The sequence below is a fragment of the Lolium perenne genome, chromosome 7 (assembly GCF_019359855.2).
Source record: "Lolium perenne isolate Kyuss_39 chromosome 7, Kyuss_2.0, whole genome shotgun sequence".
Classification (NCBI taxonomy): domain Eukaryota; kingdom Viridiplantae; phylum Streptophyta; class Magnoliopsida; order Poales; family Poaceae; genus Lolium; species Lolium perenne.
Window position 1 is genome coordinate 197,649,102 of NC_067250.2, and position 22,330 is coordinate 197,671,431.

The 22,330-nt window shown below is 43.3% G+C and overlaps 2 protein-coding genes across 2 annotated transcripts; both read right to left on the reverse strand.

The window, feature by feature from the left end:
- Positions 1-10,764: 10,764 nt before the first annotated feature.
- On the reverse strand, positions 10,765-14,935 carry LOC127314550 (GTP-binding protein ERG). Its single transcript, XM_051345039.2, has 9 exons — positions 14,393-14,935; positions 13,757-13,846; positions 13,243-13,388; positions 12,970-13,128; positions 12,822-12,888; positions 12,007-12,114; positions 11,784-11,923; positions 11,428-11,544; positions 10,765-11,220 (listed from the first exon to the last, which is right to left on the reverse strand). The coding sequence occupies exons 1-8, from the start codon at positions 14,894-14,896 to the stop codon at positions 11,445-11,447; spliced, it is 1,314 nt and encodes a 437-aa protein (XP_051200999.1). The 5' UTR covers positions 14,897-14,935; the 3' UTR covers positions 10,765-11,220; positions 11,428-11,444.
- A 4,331-nt stretch (positions 14,936-19,266) lies between these two features.
- Positions 19,267-21,988, reverse strand: LOC139829659 (probable cinnamyl alcohol dehydrogenase 5). The gene is made up of 4 exons (XM_051345038.1): positions 21,779-21,988; positions 19,966-20,593; positions 19,698-19,851; positions 19,267-19,596 (listed from the first exon to the last, which is right to left on the reverse strand). The coding sequence occupies exons 1-4, from the start codon at positions 21,871-21,873 to the stop codon at positions 19,379-19,381; spliced, it is 1,095 nt and encodes a 364-aa protein (XP_051200998.1). The 5' UTR covers positions 21,874-21,988; the 3' UTR covers positions 19,267-19,378.
- Between the last annotated feature and the right edge of the window lie 342 nt (positions 21,989-22,330).

Genomic DNA, 22,330 nt, shown 5'->3' on the forward strand with positions numbered 1-22,330 from the left:
TAAAATCAGGGGATATTCGAGGGGAACATACATATACGATCAGCAAGAGGAAGAAAGTAGAAGATGCATCCGATGTTTCAATGTAAAAACTAAAAGTTGAGTGTAAGAGAGGATATATTGTGTACCAATGTAAGAATTTCGTGGAGCGTGGCTTCTTCGTCAGTTCATCCTTGACTCAGAATCCAATCGAAATCCAATAAAATCATTGGGGAATTGAGTGAGCAGCACGCAAAATCTGAAGAAAATCGGATCAAATGGGGGCGGAGCAGCTTTTGAGCGGAAGAGCAACTTGCAGATTGAAAACCATATGAGCGATCCATTGAGAGGATAAAAAAAGATAGGGGGAAGGAGAATCTGGAGCGGATAGAACGACGCGAGCAGGCGGGCGCCCTTGAAATCCATGGCAACATGGGGAGCCTTTTAAAGATGAACGCGGCGCCGGGTAAGTAGCAGTTTCTTGTGTATTTGCAAAACAATTATGTCATGGAACGGTTTCATGGGCATTTGTGGCGAGGAGGGCATAGGTCGCAGAGGACGGATGTGTGGCCATGAAGTCGTAGGACACAGCGGCGGCGCCAGAGAGCACGGAGACGAACGGCGGCCAACAGTTTGTTTTACACGTGGAAGGCGAGCGGGTGAAGTAAATTGTGTTTGTGCAGCCCATGTACATGCTCTCATCCAGCCCAAGTAACGCCCACCCCATGTGGAAAAAAAATGGGGAATGGAAAGATCAAGCGACCAGCGAGTCAGCCATCGAGCAGCGGCGGGGGACGTGCGCGACAACACAACGCTTGGACAAATAGAGATGACGTGGAAGCAGGAGAAGGCTGGAAAATGAGGTAGTGGGGAGTTCCTATTTAGAGATAGAAGATACCACTATATGTACTAAATGAAGAGTCTAAATATATTGTTGAAAATAATAGTTCTTCTTCACACTGAGAAGTGATGGTGACTAAGTCCAGGGACGGAGCCAGGATTTACGGATAGGGGGGGCGAATAGTTCAAGCATCAAAATCATAGATTTTTTTGACAAAACACCACCAATATTATAAGGTCTAGACAATCAAAATATGCGTCTTTTCTGCAATGTGAATGAAGTTACATATCCGTCAATTTTAACTCGGCTTTACGAGCATGGATATCAAAGGTCTGAATAATTTCTTCGACACTAACCTTCTCTGCTATTTCTCTCTCTATGTAGACTATCACACAATTGCGAAGAAATTCATGCCCCAATTTAATGTGAAGGTCCGTCTTAACTAGTTTCATAGAAAAAAGAAAAAAAGAAGCTCGCTAGAGACAGCAAGAGTTATCACTAACCTTAACAACCTCTGAACCTAGCCAAAAGGCCACGGCTAGATATGAGTTTAATTCTCCAGCCTACGACTGTTCCTTTACAAGAGCTGAAGAGTCACGACTACCATTCACCGATCTTCTTGCGGCCAAGAGAAGAAGAAAACAAGGCGGTTTCAAACATGATATTACCACAATTATAATGTACTTCTCGCAGTTCACATGTGTCATCACAAAATTTGTCGACGACTTCTCGCGCGATCGTGTCAAATAGCAATGCCATTGGCAGCTAAAAGACATATGAGTTAAATAATAAATATCACAAAGACACATATTTATCAATAATTTAGACTAAGATCCATAAATTATAGCTTATACATAACATGTTTGAACCCACTTTAAATATTACTTGGTGACATTTTAGTTATGCTAAAAAATATTAATAATTATTTAATAACTATATTTAGGGCATTCAAATTTTTCCTTGCCCCCCTGAAATTTCATGACCGCCCCTAGGAGGATACAAGTGGAGAGGAGGAGCGAGAGGGGCGAGCCGACAGAGGGAGAGAGAGCATCCTAGCGCCGCATGTCAGGTTAAGAGGTGGACGTTGTTGATGGCGTGGGGATCATGGATGGGTGTAGAGTAATTTGCAACATGCTATTTGGATTATTACAATACATCGTATAATAAATGGCTACATGCTATTTGGATTCGATCGACGCGCGGAGCACGCTAATATGTTTGAAATGATGTTATATGATTTTCACTAATACACGGTATAATAACCATGCTAATAAGATGGTCCATTTTGTTTTGAATTTGATCACCATACATATATAACATATGAAAGAATGGTAATTTAGATCGGCGTGATACCGTAGCAACGCACGGGTTTTGTCCTAGTCTTTAAAAAAGATACCCCCACCGTTTATAAAAGGATATCTTATTTTTAGATAAATTTGGATGTATCTAAATACTAAGATATACTGTATTAGATACATTTAAATCTAATCTAAATTTTAATAAAGCTGAGATATACATACTTGAACGGATGGAGTATATGGAAACAAAGAGAGTACGTCGGTCTCTAACTCTGTGCTATTGTTTATTAATACAACAATAAACAATCCAAACTCTTGCCAGTGATGCATGGAGTATTTATTGTAGACATCGTTGTTTGTGAGGAAACAACTTCCTTTGGAGGATTTATTGACAACTTTGCCTCTTACCGTGATACTATGTCTAGAACGCGTTTGGTAGCTTGGCGCGATACGGCGAGAGAAGGCAAACTTTCGGTTACCTTCCCCCTTAGCCCGCACCCAAAATCCCCATTCCTCCCTTCCGACACCGGAGGCGAAGGAGACGTAGATCTACCACTCCGGTTGATTCCTTGTACTCCCACACCCTCGCCATCCTCTAAGAGGAGGAGCTCGCCTTCTTTGTCTCCTGCACCAGACCCGCACCGTCATCTGCAGCTAAGACATGGGCTAATCTCCTTCTTCTCCGACTCCACTTCATCATCTCCCATGGCTGAGGTAAACGACATTGTTCTACTCTAGTGTGTGTCTGGCCTACTAGTACATCCATTCACCTAGAACTCCCTAGAGCCGATTTGGTTGTTCCTAATCGTAGATCGATTTGATTAGGACGACCACATCCAGCTTCTGCATCACGCCGCAACACTAATCGTTGTCATTCAGGCCTAGATCCTTTTGTTGCAGAAGAGAGCAATCAGGCGTGATGCCTTCCCTCATCTCTCGTACGGTCCAGCGTTACCAATAGGAGGATGGCAAACCAGAACTACATCTACAACTACAACGATGTCGAGTCCAGCCAAATGCTTCGGATGAGACGAGCCATTTTCTATGCACTTGTGAAAACGTTCAAGGAGAGAGGATTGCTTCAAAATAGCATCACCTCAGTGGAAGAGTAAGTAGCCATGTTTCTTCATGTTGTGTTCACAACCAGAGGTTTAGAGTGATCCATAGCACATTCCAACGATCAATGGAGACCATTTCTTGCTACTTCCAGCAGGTGTTGTTTGCAGTTGGAGAGCTAATTAAGAGGCGAAATGATCAAGCCATCAAGTCACCATCCAAGAACACGCCTCCCAAGATTAAGAACAACTACATATGGTAGCCATATTTCAGGGTGAACACTAATTATGTTCATTCATTTCATCATACAAGTGCTATGGTAAAAAACATGACTATCTCTGCGTTGCTTCAGATGGTTGTATTCGGGCTATCGATGGTACTCATGTGGCGACAAGGGTGCCCAAAGAATATTCTTCAGTGTTCAGGGGGGGAAGCACTACACCAGCTAGAATGTGCTAGCAGTTGTGGATTTCGATCTGAAGTTCACCTATGTGCAAGGTTGTTGGGAAGGTCTTTTTCATGATGCAAGCATCGTAGCTGACAGCTTGTCTAGGCCTCATGGGTTGAAGGTAAGTTCTACATAGGGGATGCTGGATATGCATGCCGAGCAGGGTGAAAGTGCATGGAGCTCTCGTGTGTGGTTTTGATAATTAATAACAATTTCTATGAACTAATGTTTGCACTGAGTTTTAACTATAGGATTTATCCATAGGCAACTTCAAGGTTGAAATAAGATGAAATGGTGTCCAAGTTTAAGATGAGTCATCACGAGGAGGTCATGAGCTTAGAGCTTGCCATCCATATGGTGTTCATGGATATCTGAAGATGCACCGAAGAAAAAGCTCTCCATATTAGAGTATGGGGGAGCAATCCGCAAGACGTCATATTGTAAGCATAATTAAAAACGGTGTTCCATCTAGCTTGTCGCAGTCAAGTTCATCATCATCTAGGTCAAGTAAATGGCCAGGGTTAAGATTTGCTCTTGATCGGGTTTCTTTCTTACCGGTCTCGTTGTTTAGTTGGGAGGCCGGTTTATAGGCTCGGCGCCAACTGTCAAGGGGCTCTCGAGTGAGTAACTCGATCGTATCGTTTGGAGTGCAATCAAATCGTTGCATATTTGCATCATATTTCTTGGTTGTTATTTGAATCTTAACCATGTGGTGATTTATAGCTTGTGGTTATTTTCATAACAAGAGTTAATCGAAAACGGATTTCACCTATTGCGTTTTCGATATTGAAGCTTTTCTCGATTCTCCGTGTTAAGAGGTTTTATTCAAAAAATCATAGAAAAATATCGGAAATTCAATTCGGTTCCCGGGTGCTTATGCTCCCTCTACCAACAAAACATATTTCAAAGTGTGGAAAAATTCTGACAAAAAATTCTACATGTACATCTCCATAATATATGTGTATGCGTCAAGTTTCACGAAAAAATAATATTTTTTGTGGCCTATGTAAAAAAGAGAAAACTTATCCCGTGAAAAGCATTATTTTCAGCACTGAATTTTGTCTTTTTTTACACACGTCACATGATAAGTTCATTTTTTATGAAACGACTTTGTGAGCGCGTAGCACGTGAAGATGTACGTGCGAATTATTTGTTTCGATTTTTTTGAAATTTAAAATATATGTAAGATGTATTTCAAAATATAGGGAGCATATGCTCCCATGTTCCAAAACACCATTCCCGAAAAATATCCCCTACTTATTTCCATATTTTTACTTTATATGAATAGCTTTTGTCGTCATCTTTCCAACAAAATTAGTTTTATCCTATTCGAAATTTCCAAACTCTTGATATTGCAATTTTAAGTTTGTCTTCTATTTAATTTTAACAGAAAAGAAAATGGGAGCTAGCCTGCGCTGGCCGTGTTGTTCAAGAGAGCAAAGGAAAATAAGAAGTGCAAAGCAGCTAGCTAGCTTTGGGTTGGTCGTGCTCTGCAGGTTTGCAAAATGAGCTAGCTAGCTCGTTATGGCACTGGCCGTACTTGATTCTGGTTGAACGAAGATCGAAGATGGGCAGGGTGGCCTGTGTATCTTGTGTGGGTTGCCAGGGTGGCTCTGTGCCCCCGCGGCGGTCGTGTTCTATGACGGTCGTCGGGGCACTTGTTTCGGTTTTCGGCCGGTTTCCCGCTAATAAACTGGCCAAATTCTGTACTTCTTCTTTATTACTGAAAATGGCAAGTCTTTTGCCTCGTTTCGAAGAAGATGGGCAGTTACTCCCTTCGTTCTAGTTCATAGGACTTGCACGTATTTCTAGATTGTTAATTTGGTCAACATAATATTATTTGTATAATATAAAAATTATATCAATAGAAAATAGAACATCTAATCTTTTTAATGATATATATTTTGTAATAAATATGTTGCATTATCAGTGTCCAATTTACGACCTAGGGACACGTATAAGTCTTGTAAACTGGGACGGAGGGAGTAGTTTTTTTAAGATGAACCGTCCCATTTTATTAAGCAATAATGTTCGAACCTGACAGAAAAATCGGTATAATTTATGGGGATTTAACAACCATATGTGGCGCCCCGGATCGAGAGATCTAGCTACACGAGCTAGATTGTGAGCTTCTACTATTGCCTTCGTTCATGCATGAAACGAGCAACAGTAAATCTGAGTGAATGCTCATTGATCTCTCCAATAACAGATGTGTTAGAACCTCGAGCAGTATTTGCTATATCTCTAATAACTCCTCGACAGTCCGATGTAATACTGACATGACGCACGGTGAAGTCCTCGGCCAGAGCTAGAGCCTCCCAACGAGCGGAAAACGTGTTGAGCATAAAATGGAGTTCTCTTAGGTGAGCTTTCTCTTCTCTCTCTCTTCACTAGCTCTTTTCACCCATTGTTGATATTTTGTGTGAGCTTGCAATCTCCTTCATTCAATGATTTTTTAATCTATTTGAGATAAATATATAGGAGATCTAGATCCACTCTTTGACCAATTAAAATCATCTCTTTGTGAGTAAATTCTTTGGATCTATATCTAGGATATTTTGGTGTTCTTCTCTTTGTTCTTCCGCTTTAGTAGTTTTGTTGAAATTTAAGAGTGAAGGATTTGAGCATCTTAGTTCTTGACATTGTATTTGGTGCATCGGTTTGAGTTCTCTGCGGTGATACGTGGAGGTGAAAGTTTGTGAGATATTCACTTCGGTAGCTTGTTCTTCTTGGGTCTTTGGATTCTAGATGGCTTAGTGGTCTTTGTGGTGTTCTTAGCCTCCAATTAAGTTATGGAGATTTCCTAAGCTTTGTGTGGGTTCGGTTTAGGGTTCCATAGTGGATCGAGGACTTACCTTTTGGTGGGAAGGCTCGAGAAAAATACGGTGATTCCTTCGTGGCATTATGCCTCGACACCGCTCCAACGAAGAGTAGCACTTTACTTATGCATTTTACTTTGTGATAGCCTTCGTGCTTGAAGTTATTTATCTGCTATCACATAGTTGCTTGTCTTGCTTAGCATAAGATGTTGGTTAGGTGAACCCTAGGTATATAAGTTATGTGCTTGACAAATTAAACACTAGTTTTATTTCTCATTTGTTCAAGCCTTAATCGTAAAAGTTTTAAACCGCCTATTCAACCCTCCTCCCCTTCTAGGCGGCATCCTTGTCCTGACACATGGATTCTACCCTCTTTAGGAAAACAAGGTCCATCTCAACGAGTTCAGTGCAAGGAACATGCCCCAAAATGCTACAGAGTAGTTCAATCTGAGACACTCAAGCCTTAGTGTCACAATCGAGAGGGCTTTTTCTGCTTTGAAGAATAGGTTTAAGGTTATTGACCAGAAACCTTTCCACACTTACGAGGCTCAAGTCAAACTAGTACTTGCTTGCTACATTCTTCACAACTGGACCTTGGCTTGGGGCGAATATGACTACTTCCCACAAACTGTTGCGCCTGGTAAAGTTGAGACCGGCCATGGCGTGGAGCAAGACGACAATGAAGCCTTCAAAAAGAGGCTGGAGTGGGCAAATGCAATATGGTAGGACAGAGCTAATGACGGGAAAATGCAATGTAGCATGATAGAGGTAATGCCATAATCTGAGAAGAAGAAACTCCGCCATGCTCCCCCTTTGCCGAACTCCTTTATGATTACCGTTGTATTGTAATGGTATACACCATTTGTAGTAGCTAGGGAGTATATGAACTGCCATTCTTTTTTGCCATTCTTAGTAGCTAATTATTATGCCGATGAACTGTCATTCGTAATAGTTAGGGATCTGCTTATGAACTTATGAACTATATGGTAATGTCACCAATAGAGAGAAGACATGACCACAACCGTTGCATGGATGGTACCAAACATTCAATGTTGCATCGTCAATGCCATTTGGGCTAGACTGCAAGTAGAGGTGTAAATGGTACGAATAATTTTCGCTTCGAATTTGCATCCCTTTTTAAGGATATGGTATTCACTTTTACAAATCCGCTGGATATGGATGCGGATGCGGATATTGGACAAGAGGATATTCATCAGATACGTAGCGGATATGATATTGATAATGTCCGATTGAAATGGATTATATGATATTTTTGTGGATTATCTGAGGTTCTCAAAGAGGATAATTCGATAAAATAAACCAACCCCAAATGTGTAGACAACATAGTTAGGCCCACTTGTTTTCACCTTATAGAGCAGTTTTTAGGTCCACATGAGCTGAAGCCCAAAAGAAGGAAAATTTTCCGGCCCGTTTCTCCCCACCGCGAAGCCCCATTTCTGTGTCCACCGAGAAGCTCCCATCAAGCAGTTTCTCGATCGTTTCTCGAGCTTCTACCGAACAGGTAAATGAGCAGCCCCTCCGTCTCTCTCTTTGTACAACAGAATTGCCACTCCCGGGATTCGCAAAACGTTTGGAATTTTGACTCAACTGAAAATCAGAAAGAAAGAAAAAAATCCAGGAACAGCCAAACAACACTCCTCTCTCTGCCAAAAGAAACGCACACGCGACGGACATAGCGAGCTAGGGTTCCGCCACCGCTGCCGCTCAACCCGGCGCCGCCGGAGCACACCCCGCCGCCCCTCAGCCCGCCGCCGCAGGAGCTCACCCCATCGCCGCTCAATCCACCGCCGGCCGCAGCTCACGCCTCCCGGTCACCCCACCGCGACACCCTTCGTCCTCGAGTCGAGCTCGCGAGGTCATCCTTCCGCATGACCGCAGCAACGATGTCGTCCTCGCATGCTCTGGTAAAATAGCTCGATTTGCTTGCAATTTTTGACAGGATTTCTTGTAGTGATGCTTCTAATCAGCAGCTTAAATATTTGTTGTCACTACAATATCTGTGATGTTAATTGTTCTCTGAAATTGCGGGCACTTTATGTGGGAGGGTTTGTTAATTTGGTACATAGTTTAATTGATGGTGTTATGCATCTAGATGGAAAAGCCGAAACACGTGAAAGCAAATTTGGGATGTTGTTGCTCACCGCGTTTTCCTTGATGTGTGCATTGAAGAAGTGAATGGTAATAATCGACCGATCCAAGTTTTGAATGCCATCGGTTATGATCGCAAGCAAATGAAAAATAGGTGGAAACACTCAAAAAAAGATTACACTGTTTGGAAAGGGCTGGTCCAACATGCATCATGTCTAAGAAGAGATCGTAAAACTCATACTATTGATGCTAGCAACGATTGGTGGGCACAAGAGATACAGGTAATGACGAATACATATGTTAGGCTTTAGTTTAGTTTTATTTTGGTATGTTATAATGTTGTTTCGTGTTATGCAGATGTGTCCAGAGGCAGCCAAGTTTCGGATAGCCCCGCTACAAGATGAGGAGGACATGAAAATAATTTTTGACAAGAATGCAGTGACCAATGTGACTGCTAGGGTGCCTCCATCATCTCAGGTCTGGGTCTCTTGGGTTGAAGCTTCTCAATCTAGGATCAACATTGAGGAAGTTGAAGGTTCATGGTGTGAAGGTGAAGATGGCTCTCTTGTTACACCTATCCGTGCACATGGTAATAAGAGTAAAAGATGCCCTTATCCACCTAGTCCTCAAGCAACATCAAAGATGAGCACTGGCAGTGTGTCAAGGTTGGACCGCTTGCTTGATTTCATGAAAAAGGAGGAGAGGAGGATGGTGGATGGTGAGAATAGCAGGAATTATGTGACATCCCTGGGCATGCTAAGGATTCTAAAAGGAAGGAGATTAGAAGGATGGTTGCCTTAATCTCCGAGGGTGGAGCTAAGCCCGGGAGTAAGGAGTACTTCTATGCCACTTAACTTTTCATTATACATGAGTATCGTGATGTATTCACTTGTTTGGAGGAGGATAATACGCCTAGCCAAAGGTTTATTGGACAAAGATAACTTGGGAACAACACAACAAGAAGTAGTCTTACGATCTTGTATTTGCATGAAATTGTATCTGGCGTGAACCTATGTTATTGCTTTGTACACACCCTCCTAATGGTAAGCAATTACAATTATAATATGTACACAAAATATTATTGTTTGCTTAGAAATATTATTGCTTTGTACTAATAATTTTTGGCGTTCTCAAGATGAAGTGGCGCATTTTGCTTTCTATACCTCATTACGATCCTCTGACACAAGTGGAGATCATCACTACATGCATGTGTTTACCTAATTTTATCCATGATAGTAAGTTATATGATGGCTATTTTGACATGATCGAGCGAGCCACATATCTCCTTGTGGACAGTGCATCTTTCAGTGGTGGACCCTCTTCCTCTTCTGCTGATGGTATCATGGCTGCACTTGGACAAACCATTGCTGGAAGTTTGGTAGCTTGAGAAGTTATCTATACCGTAATTTCAAAATAGCCAACATATTTTTTATTTGGACATGCAATGAATTAAACTGCGACTCCATATTCTAGTTATCTTTTAACTTCTCATATTTTTTCTCATTTATTTATATGTTATTTTTTGCTAAAAAGTAGTATACGTATAACTCGAGTACATAAGCTAGATTTCCAGAAGCCTAAAACAATAGAAAAAAACAATTTCTAGAAGCTTCTCGCCACCACAGTTTCCTCCCACCGAAACCTATAAACTAGCTTATGCATAAGCAGAAACTCAAAAGAAGTGGGTCTTAGTATGCTAGTGGCACGGTAACTTTCTTTATTATATGAACAAGTGTGCACGTTAAATGTACTTGTTTTATTTCTATATTTTTTCAACCATGCCCTTTTGATCCGAGTCTGTTTCATATTCGCAATCCAACATAATCCATATTTAAATCCGCATCCGATCATTATCCGCTATGATCCAAATCCACTATAAAAAAATATAGTAAAGAATATGAAAATAGCAAAATCCGATCCAATCTGTTAAAACCCCTAACTGCAAGCAAGCAATCACCGGAATTTGGCCCAAGCAACCAATCACCAAAAGCCCTAGTGATGCAACCCAAGCTACCAAACAAATCGCCAAAAATAGCCCTAAGCTTGTTCCAAACGGGCTAACACTTATGGAGCCTGCTCCAATTAGCCAAAAATCTACCCTAGCTACCACACACACACCCTTATGTTCTTCCTACTGTTTCCTGTTATCTGTTCTGCGAAAATTTCCAGCATATCAACTCATAGTAATTTTGTTTTTTTCTCAAAAATACACAGTAATTCTGTTTTAAAAAGTAGAATTGACAAAAGACACAACCCTAGATGATGTTTCGTTGTCCTTAGATTACATAAGTGTGTCTATCAATATCAGGCCGAGGGAACAACTTATTTGAACTAGAAATCTAAATAACCAAGTACAGGTACATATATCTATATCACAACATACACTGGGCCGTGCAGCTCGCCACTTTGCAAATTGTTGTCCTTGTCTGTGTGCTAAATATTACTATCGAGCAATCTTGTACTGAAAATCGCTGCTCGCATTTGAGTGCTGATATATAGGTTAGGTCCCTTGATTCAAAGTGGAGGTGCCATCAAAAGTATTCAGTGGACCTGATTTATCCAAGGTCCAAACATAGGCTCACGCAACCAAATGTCTCGTGAATGGGGGCCATTCTGCCAGCACTGCGGTGCAGATCTCAGTTCGGCAGCAGTCTGTCTATACATGCGCTACAACTACACAAAGTAACATATATTACTTGAGACAATGTGATCAAGCATTGAATCATAAGAACTGTGGAGACCAAGATAACTAAAAATACAATTCAGTGGCTATTTAAAAAAAAATGAACTGCAATCCTTTTGAAACTTTCTATCTCTCCTACTAAAGCTGCTAAAATACTGAGAAAAGCGGGTAAACAGAAAATAAAACGGGGAACTCACGCAATCTGGTGATCTGTTCAAGAATTCCTCTTCTTAGCAACTCTAACTTGGAGCATCAGATGGACATCTCTTTTGAATATGGACCTCAACTCTTCATTGGCTTCAATACCGATTCTCCTGAAACGTTTTATTCCAAAACAGAACATTAGTATCAAGCAAGGACAAGATTACATTTGATTGTAGGTGTGAACTGAATAGGCCCTTCACTACAGACGCCAACAAATTAGCATGAAACACGCACAAGAATAATTCTCGTAATACATCTAACTGGAGACATAAAAAAAAAAAGGCACTTCATCATAGAAAGAGCTTGTCATGCTAATACATGTGAGCATGTTTGCACACGAGAATGTTACCCGATCTTAGAGCCATTTTTTCCAACAAGAATCTGACGCTGGCTGTTCTTTGGTGCAATGAAGTGCTGTTCTATCCTAAGAGAACCATCTTTTAGCTCTTTCCAATCCATCAGCCGATGCTCAATTACGTACGGGATTTCCTGCAGAAACTCATATTTAGCAAATAATTCCATCTTATTCAACGATTGCTCAGTTCCCAGAGAGAGTTATTTAGAAGAATTACTTGGTGAATATGATCCAGCATCTTCTCCCGCACAACCTCCAATGATATGGTTTTCATGACTTCTTCAGTCATTGTGGTTGGCTCCTCATCCCAAGGTCTTCTCACTGCCTAACATAGAAGAGATAAGTTTCTCACTGCCTACACAGAAGAGATATATTTCGGGTATTGACAAAAAAAAGAGTTATTACATCGTATGTTTCTATTTCGCAACTGACAAGCACCTAAAAGGAGATCATAAACTGTCATTAATGCTACTCCCTCGGTCCCAAAATAAGTTGCTCAACTTTTTTTAGATACGGATGTATCTATAACTAAAATGCATCTATATACTTCCGTATCTAGACAAAGTTGTGCAAGTTATTGTGGGACAGAGGGAGTATTAGTTATCAACCAACAAAGCATTTCGGATTCAGTTTACATCAACAACGAAACGCAAGTGAAGTGTCAAATCATAAAAATAAAGGTCATTTTGTTCAGCAACTTCATTTGGTCAAATTTTTTATGGAACGGTGGGAGCAAGAAATACAAGCAGAGCTAAATGGTATATCTGCTAAAATTCTTTAGAGAATTATATCCAAGTTTCCTAATCTCAAGCAGCTGCCTTCATAGGATGATAAACAGGACATGAGATGGCCATTTCAATCTACACAATGGTACCCCTCCAACTATTTTGAAACAGAAGATCCCAGCATCTAACTTTCTTGAATCTCTGATATCTTCTTAATTTTCATTACAAGCATGTTTCCAAATAAAGAGAATGCAGCTATCTGACAATTCGCGAACGTAAACTGAATGTTGAGAATATATTAGAATACCTGGTCCATCAAGTATTGAACAAGATCTTTCACTCCTTTGCCTTTTAGTCCAGATACCATGAAGTACCTAAAAAACATTCCAAGAAACTTTAATCAGGCATATGAAGAATGGAAGGCGATGTAAACTCCAATGCAGACTAAGTGGTACCTCTCAAATCCAGGAAGATCTTCAAATTCCTTTGCAACTTGCAGCAAGTCTTTTTTGTTTTCCACTAGATCAACCTTATTCATGCATAATATGCGCTTCTGGTTTGGATTTACTTCAGCACCCAATCGTTTGATTAACTTTATTACTCGTGAATCAGGCCTGCATAAATGAATACATGGTCAAGTGATGTCCTTATCATGACCTTAAAATAATTCGAAACTTGAACATGAGAGGAAAAAAATAAATAAAACTGATGCGAGACCGAGTCTTTACATATTCAGATGCCTGTTGACATCAAACATGACTATTAGTAAATCGTAGAGGTTCACTGAGCTCCAGGCACTCTCCACACGAACTGTGACATCCCTATGAGGAAGTCCATGGTGCCCTAACATGAGCCCTGGGGTATCAAAAAAGCACTGCAGAGAATTTTATCAGCTGAAAACAACTCAAACTTCAAGACAATTTTGAACACAGTTCATTTTCAGTAGCAAGTATTTAATTATTGGTAATAATATGTTATGATGAAAAGAATGCTTTACATTAAACTTATAAAATTCTTAATTTTCATAGAATAAACAGATGCAAAGAGCCAAAATCTAGTTGCGCTACTTATGTAACCAGATTTCTTATGCAGTCAGTAACTTGGTAGATACGATACAAGCACTAGATGGCATCAAACTCATTTCCAAATTCCAATTATCTGTCAAAGAAAATTCCCCTTTTGAAGACTTGCGCTAATTATTTGTTAAACGAAATACAAGCAGATATTTGGTAAAGAACATACTATCTGAGTTTTTCCTTTTGTGAGAACCCCCAAAATCTCATGAGTTGTTGTGTTTGTCTTGCGGGAGACTGCAGCCACTTTTGAGCCAACCTGTTAGCAGAAATGAACAAGGAAACATAAGGCATCACTCTACAAGAAATACATCCACGAGAAAGTGCATCATATTGGCAGGACTGCAAACATGAATTGAACCATTCAATAATAATGATCCGTCCATTCATGAACAGATATCTTTGTAGAACTTGTACCATAGGAATACACGTCTAGAAAGAAGAAAAAGAAACATTGCCCCTGCCTTATTGGTCTTGAATGGATCATGTTACTCTAGTAGGTAATAAATGGCATCGGAAATAGCCAAATAGAGAGGTATGTCATTGGTGCAGATTATCTCCAAATCGTAGAATGACATGTAGCTTTTGACGGTCTTATAACAAGCTTGACATTCCTACTATGTAACCCATGTCCGAACACTACTATTAGCTTGTTTCTATGCATTAGTTCGGAGTTTGGACATTACATTTCCCAATTAGTACCGAGCGACTGAAGGCTCTGCCTCCTACTATGTAACCCAAGTCATAAACTCCACTACTGAAACATCCGTGGAACACATAACGAAAGAGCAGAAATCACACGTACCACGGTGTTGGTGAGCGACGACTTGCCGGCGTTGGGCGCGCCGACGATCCCGACGGAGAGCGACATCTGGTCCTCCTCCCTGACCTCCCCGGGCTCTTCCTCGTCCTCGTCGGGCGGCTCCATGGCCGCCTCGAGGAGCGCTAGCGCCACCTCCCGCGACCGCTCCTCCTCGACCGGGTCCTGCACCCGCATACCCGCATTATTCTCCCCAAAGAGCGCCTCGTCGGCGCGCGCGCGGAGGGACGGGTCGAAGCGGAGCTTCCGCAGCGCGGAGACGGGGTTGCGCGCGCGTGCGGCGGAGGCTGGGGCGGGGGCGGGGTCCGAGGGTGGGAGGGAGAAGTCGGCGCTGTTGAAATCAGCTTCAGGGGCGGCGGAGTCGGAGTCCGAGGAGGCGCCGGCGGCGGACGAGGAAGTGGAGAGGAGACGGAGGATGGGGGGAGGGAGGTGGGTGGTCGGGGACGCTAGCGTCTGGAAGGGGCGGAGAGCTCGGACGACGCGGCGCATGGCGGCGGAGGCGGCGGAGGAGGAGGCGGCGGCGGCGCCCGGCGGCGGAGGGTTTAAGGTTCGTTTTTTGGAGAGATGCGGAGAGAAGGAAGGAAGGCAGGAATGGAGCATGGAATGTGTAACGGGCTTTGTGGGCCTTTGGGTTACACAAGTCCGGCTGTGATTGAGCCTTTGTCCTTGGGGCAACTTCTGGGAAATAAGTCATCTTCTTACGCTCAAATGCGGCCCGATGGGTTTCTCAAGTCCAGATTGGCCTATATTTGAAATTAAGGTAAAACACACACGAAAAGACACGAAATGATCACAAGATATAGTAGATTTTATCAAAATGGAGGATATGCCCTAGCCTCTACATCAATCGATGCATACGGTCATCTTTATTATTTTACTTAACAAAGCTCTGATAAAGATTATACATCAAAAACCTCAAAGCCAGGGGCGGAGCCAGCTATCTGTCGTGGTTTGGCAGCCGCCATACCTAAGAGTGTAACGCAAGTGCTACTAGGTTTATTGATCGTTTACATAAAAAAAAGCTATACCGGGTGTTGTGATGGATTGATGGGCCAAGCCTCTTCGCTAACGCTCCTAAGGCAGTACGTGGTTACTTATAATTCATTCCCAACAAAGATACGCGTAGTATACGTACAATCCGGCCGGTCGGTAACTGCCTAATTCTGAAATGACGGCTCGTGGCCCTGAAGTTGAGATTGTGCGTGGAGCGGAGACGGCTCTGCACGACAGAAACCAACGAGCAGAGAGCCGCCGCCGGCCGGCCGGCGAGGTGAGACCGTGACCCTCAAAGCGATAAGACTGGGAGGGTGAGTACAAACACGGTACGAAGAAGAGCAACTACATAATGACATGCATGCTGCAATTGAAATTGCACTTCATACTTGAAATTGATCTCGTTCTTGTGGACTGAAATTGCACTTCTTAATTTCATTTTACGAGACATTTTGGGTGCAATATTTTCTTTTGAAATAACAAAATTAAATTGTACTACATGTTAAACACAAAACACAAAGTACTATTTATTTAGTGGAGTCTTGCATTTTTAATTTATCTATTCCGCCACACCTTAAATTTATTCCTACCTCCGCCACTGCTCAAAGCCACCATGCAACACCTACACCCGACAATGAGTGAAAAACATGCTAACATGGCCTTTGCAAAACCCCTCATCCACTAGAATAGATAAATTTCTTTATATTCTCGCAAAAAAAATTCTTTATATTCAGATCTCCCGACTACTGAGAGAGAACACGTGTATCTAACCCTAAAGAAATATACGTCCACATTTTGTATGTCCAGGTTTTTCTTAAGTCAAACACTTACATAAAGTTAGCAACATTTTTTTAGGAAATAGTTCATATTTAATAAAGCTTGATTTAAGACGATTAAACGCACACTTAAGGGAGTATGTTATATTCCTAACGTATTTGAGTAGGAGTCCATCTATCCTTAATTGGGAGAAACCCCATCAGAAGAATCCTAACACTCCTCCGGTGATTGATACTACTTCGAAGCCCCGACAATTTGAAGCAAGTTTTTTCCTCACCGTTGTGGTCATAGTATGTCTATTTCTGACCTTGTGTCTTCCTTTTATTTTTCCTTTATTCCACCAGCACAATGCCACTTGGCATGGTGATTTCATACACAATCAATATATTTTCTTTTGCCTTTCGATTTCTTCTACTCCTTTCACTCACACTTATGTTCCTACTTCTCCCTCGTGACTTAGTCAGGGACGGAGGGAAGGGGGGACGAGCGGGGGCGAGGCCCCCCCCAACGATTCGCTCGCGCCTCAGGAAAGATAAGCGATGATCGCTAATTTCCCCGTAAATCGCTATGTTCGCCCCCCCCTATCCGTGTGTAACACACGTAATAAAGCAGCCCATATGGCCCAATCGGCCGAACTCAATTGCTAAGCCATGTTAATCAATATATTTGGCCCGCGGTGATTAGGCCATGTTTTTTTTTTTTGCGAATGGATTAGGCCATGTTCATGTACGAGACATACAATAGGCCCATGCCAATTAGTACACCGCTCAGGTCAAGAGACATGTTGAGGAATCAACACACACGCACGCACGATCGGATCAGATCGATGAAGACGTTTCGTCTGGCTTCCTGTTGCCGTGCTGCGACTCTACTTCGACGATGTTCTTGCGCATCTAAACATAACTGCAAAAGGCCACGGCTAGATATGAGTTTAATTCTCCAGCCTACGACTGTTCCTTTACAAGAGCTGAAGAGTCACGACTACCATTCACCGATCTTCTTGCGGCCAAGAGAAGAAGAAAACAAGGCGGTTTCAAACATGATATTACCACAATTATAATGTACTTCTCGCAGTTCACATGTGTCATCACAAAATTTGTCGACGACTTCTCGCGCGATCGTGTCAAATAGCAATGCCATTGGCAGCTAAAAGACATATGAGTTAAATAATAAATATCACAAAGACACATATTTATCAATAATTTAGACTAAGATCCATAAATTATAGCTTATACATAACATGTTTGAACCCACTTTAAATATTACTTGGTGACATTTTAGTTATGCTAAAAAATATTAATAATTATTTAATAACTATATTTAGGGCATTCAAATTTTTCCTTGCCCCCCTGAAATTTCATGACCGCCCCTAGGAGGATACAAGTGGAGAGGAGGAGCGAGAGGGGCGAGCCGACAGAGGGAGAGAGAGCATCCTAGCGCCGCATGTCAGGTTAAGAGGTGGACGTTGTTGATGGCGTGGGGATCATGGATGGGTGTAGAGTAATTTGCAACATGCTATTTGGATTATTACAATACATCGTATAATAAATGGCTACATGCTATTTGGATTCGATCGACGCGCGGAGCACGCTAATATGTTTGAAATGATGTTATATGATTTTCACTAATACACGGTATAATAACCATGCTAATAAGATGGTCCATTTTGTTTTGAATTTGATCACCATACATATATAACATATGAAAGAATGGTAATTTAGATCGGCGTGATACCGTAGCAACGCACGGATTTTGTCCTAGTCTTTAAAAAAGATACCCCCACCGTTTATAAAAGGATATCTTATTTTTAGATAAATTTGGATGTATCTAAATACTAAGATATACTGTATTAGATACATTTAAATCTAATCTAAATTTTAATAAAGCTGGAGAATTATTAATATTTGAATGCCCTAAATATAGTTATTAAATAATTATTAATATTTTTTAGCATAACTAAAATGTCACCAAGTAATATTTAAAGTGGGTTCAAACATGTTATGTATAAGCTATAATTTATGGATCTTAGTCTAAATTATTGATAAATATGTGTCTTTGTGATATTTATTATTTAACTCATATGTCTTTTAGCTGCCAATGGCATTGCTATTTGACACGATCGCGCGAGAAGTCGTCGACAAATTTTGTGATGACACATGTGAACTGCGAGAAGTACATTATAATTGTGGTAATATCATGTTTGAAACCGCCTTGTTTTCTTCTTCTCTTGGCCGCAAGAAGATCGGTGAATGGTAGTCGTGACTCTTCAGCTCTTGTAAAGGAACAGTCGTAGGCTGGAGAATTAAACTCATATCTAGTCGTAGGCTCCCTCATCTTGCTCTCTTCCCACTGCTCCGCTTCTCCTCACGACCGTCGCGATCTTCTCTCGGAGCGCAGAGGCCTGCGGTCTAGGCTCAGCTCTCTATTCCCATCTGAGATTTGGAAGGCAGCGCATTATTCTCCGTCTCTCTACCCGCAGAGACCGGCGGCCTACCGGCCGTTCGTCATGGTGGCTCTGCAATATTCCCACTGGGAGATCTAGGCTCCCGATTGCCAGCTAATTCCTTTCTTATGATTGCTGCTGTTTTTTTGCTTTCTTAGGCGGCTTGGTGATTTCAGAAATTTTAGGTATATAAACCGGCGTGGTAAGGTACAATTGAGCGAGGTGGGACTATCGAACACCCGTAATCCAACCGTATCAAGAGGAGGCACTTCGCGTGAACGAAATTGCATATTTCTTCGCTGATTCTAGACTTGCGCCTTGCGGCCCATTGGATTGACCCCGCTTCACTCGGATGAACCAACGAACGGGCCGAGGTCTTCCTCTTTCCGCGATTGAGATAAATAGAAAAGTCTAATCGTTTTTCTTTTGTCTTATCGGTGGCATCTGCGCGCGGGGCAACCGGCCGCGCCGAGTGGCCCGGGACCGAGCGGGAGGCGTAACAGGAAACATTATAAACTGAACCGGTATCAAGTGGCAGTGCAGTATTATGCGATTTGGTGGGAGGGCAAAATCGTCCAATAAATTGTTGGACGAAAATTTTGGCAGAAACCTTCCTTCCTTTATTATTAGGTATAGATGGGCTAATTCTAAACACTAAAACGCTTACCAAACCTCCAACAATGCTAGACGTACGGACAAACCTCCGACACTTAATTTGGGACGGAGCAGTAAGCAATGGCAGTATGTAGCCGCACGGTTCACTCCGTGGTGGCCGCAGCCTTGTCGAGGGTGTTGCCGATGTCGATGACGAAGCGATACCTGACGTCGGCCTTGGCAAGGCGCTCCATGGCCGTGTTCACGTAGTCTGCGCCGATCACCTCGATGTCAGCCGTCACACCGTGCTTCGCCGCGAGGTCCAGCATCTCCTGGCTGTCGCTCGTGCCACCGATGAAGCTCCCGGCCAGGGTCTTGTTCGCTGTAAGTACAGCCACACGTTCATTACGTGTGCATCAGTTACGTACAGAATGCCCAATGCATGATATTTGCAAGACAATCTACGGAGATCGTCCGACTTACTGGCAACTAGAGCGAAGGGAGCAATCTCGATGGGGTTCTCGGGGAGGCCGACCATGACCATCTTGCCGTTGGGCTTGAGCAGCCCGAAGAGAGGGGCCAGGGGGATGTTTGCAGACACCGTGTTTATGATGCCATCCATGGTGCTCATCGCAGCCTGCAAAGACATCAACAAAGCAAAACAAACATGAACCCTCCAGACTCCACTTCTTCTCTCGTCTCCAGTCTCCACCGGACAGGGGAAATGATCTGAACCAGCGTGCCCGCATACCTTCATCTCGTCGGCGTCCTTGCTGACGACGAACGCGTCGGCGCCGAGCCGCTCCAGGGCCTCCTCCTTCTTCCCCGACGACGAGCTGATCACTGTCACCTTCATCCCGAACGCCTTGCCGAACTTGACCGCAACGTGGCCCAGCCCGCCCAGCCCCAGCACGCCGAGGTGCAGCCCGGGGACGTTGAGCCCGTGGTACTTCATGGGGCTGTACACGGTGATGCCGGCGCACAGCAGCGGCGCGCCCTTGTCCAGCGGCATGGTGTCGGGGAACCGGACCACGAACCGCTCTTGCACCACCACCATGCTGGAGTAGCCTCCGTAGGTGACAGTGCCGTCGACGTCGACCGAATTGTAGGTGAGGATCATGCCGGGGCAGTGGTTCTCGAAGCCCTTGCCGCAGCTCTCGCACGACTGGCACGAGTTCACCATGCACCCCACGCCCACGCGGTCGCCGGCCTTGAACTTGCTAACGTTCTTGCCAACCTCCGTCACCTCGCCGGCGATCTCGTGCCCGGGGATCATCGGGTAGCTGGCGTTCTTCCAATCATTCTTGATGCCGTGCAGGTCAGAGTGGCAGATCCCGCAGTACAGGATCTTTATCACCACATCGTCATCTCCAGTGCTCCTGGAAGAAATATGAGAAATTTGTCTATCCTTCCATCCATGCACCATGCAGACGATAAAAAAACGGTTTTGCTATGTCTCAGTCAATTGAGATTTTCTTAAGTCTAAGTCAATTACAAAAAAGTGCTTTGAGTTGCACTTTTCTGTTAAAAAAGTGAATTGCACTTTTCTGCCAGAAATGTGCAACTGGACCAAGTTGCACTTTTATTTGAACTGCAGTTGCACTTTTCTAAGGTGACTGAGACTTAAGAAAATCTCAGTCAACTGAGACATAGACACACCCTAAAAAAAAGACCTGCAGAGTTTAATTTATATAGACAATTGGCTTGAGAGCGGCATTTGTTTCGTGCACGGATCTACCGTTTATTTGCTTGGAGATTAATACTTGAAGGAATGTTTGCATTTAGGCACACTAGTACTTTTTCTCCCATTGTTTAATGTTAATACATTGATTTAGTTTTTACTTCTTCCATCCAAAAATGTGTGTCTTAGTTTTGTCTTGAGACAATTATTTCTGGACGGGTGGAGTAGTATTGAATTTGAAATAGCCATATTTGATAAAAGCTTTTAAACCAGACTAAAAAAATCATTTCGATAAAACTCAAAATTTGAAGAGTAAAGCTAATTATCGAGCACCAACTACCAAAGGCCCCATTGCCGTGTGATGGCTTTGTGCCCACCGATACACTATGAATATATTGGATAAAGGTTTAGAAAGGGTAAAATCAGAGACACGTTTCACTAATTGGGGTACTACAAGGAATTTTCACTAAATGCGACGATCAGTCTCACATAGCTAGGGAGCAAAAATGTGGAATTTGCTCTTAATTTGGCATAAATTCGAAATAAGGTAACCATGCATCGCCGTAGCTAGACGACAATTTCTGGAGAATAAATCATTCCAGAGATGCATGCAGGGGGCGTACGTCCTCTTCCCACGAGGGAGGGATTTCAGGGGGGAAAATCTAGCGAGCAGCAACCGGACCGGATGGGCGGACGGCGCAGAGAGCACCGCCATTGTCTCCGTATCCAACCCGGCCACACTCGCACGACGGCCGGCGACCGGGGCGCGGCCTTGGTATCGACGGCGCGTGGTGGTCACACGTACCGGACGGGCGGACACACACACACGTGAGGCTACAATACAATGGATCGAGGCCTAGGGGGTGGGGCGCGTACGGCGTACCTCCGGGTGATGGCGAGCGGGGAGAGGTGGCCGGAGGCGTCACGCGCCGCCAGACCCACCGCCGTCCTCGTGTGCTCCGCCGCCGTGGGTGACATCCTCACAGCTCGCGCGCGATCCGGCAGGCCAGAAACTCGTCGAGCGCAGCGCACCCTCCGTTCTCTGCGTCGTCGTGCTGCAACGTACGTACGGCTGACCGATATATATGGCAAGGTGTTGGAGGCGACGCATGCAGGGCAAGGGAGAGGCCCGGTGCTCTTTATAGCCGCGGCCCGCGCCTCACTGCTTGGTGGGCCACGGTCGGGCTGGTTCCCGCGATCGAAATCGAATACCCGATCCACCGGCCCGTGACGGTTGTGGCTGTGCGGGCACGTGAACAGTGACGCTGTCCGGCCCGGTGTGCACCGTGCATGCCGGGATGAAACATTCCCCAGCCACACACACTTGTGATGGGATACACGGCTGGCTAGCTATGTTTAACGTGACCCCTCCAAATAAAATATATCATCATAAAATACCTCAAACATTTGATTTCCATTATATTCATGCGGTGAT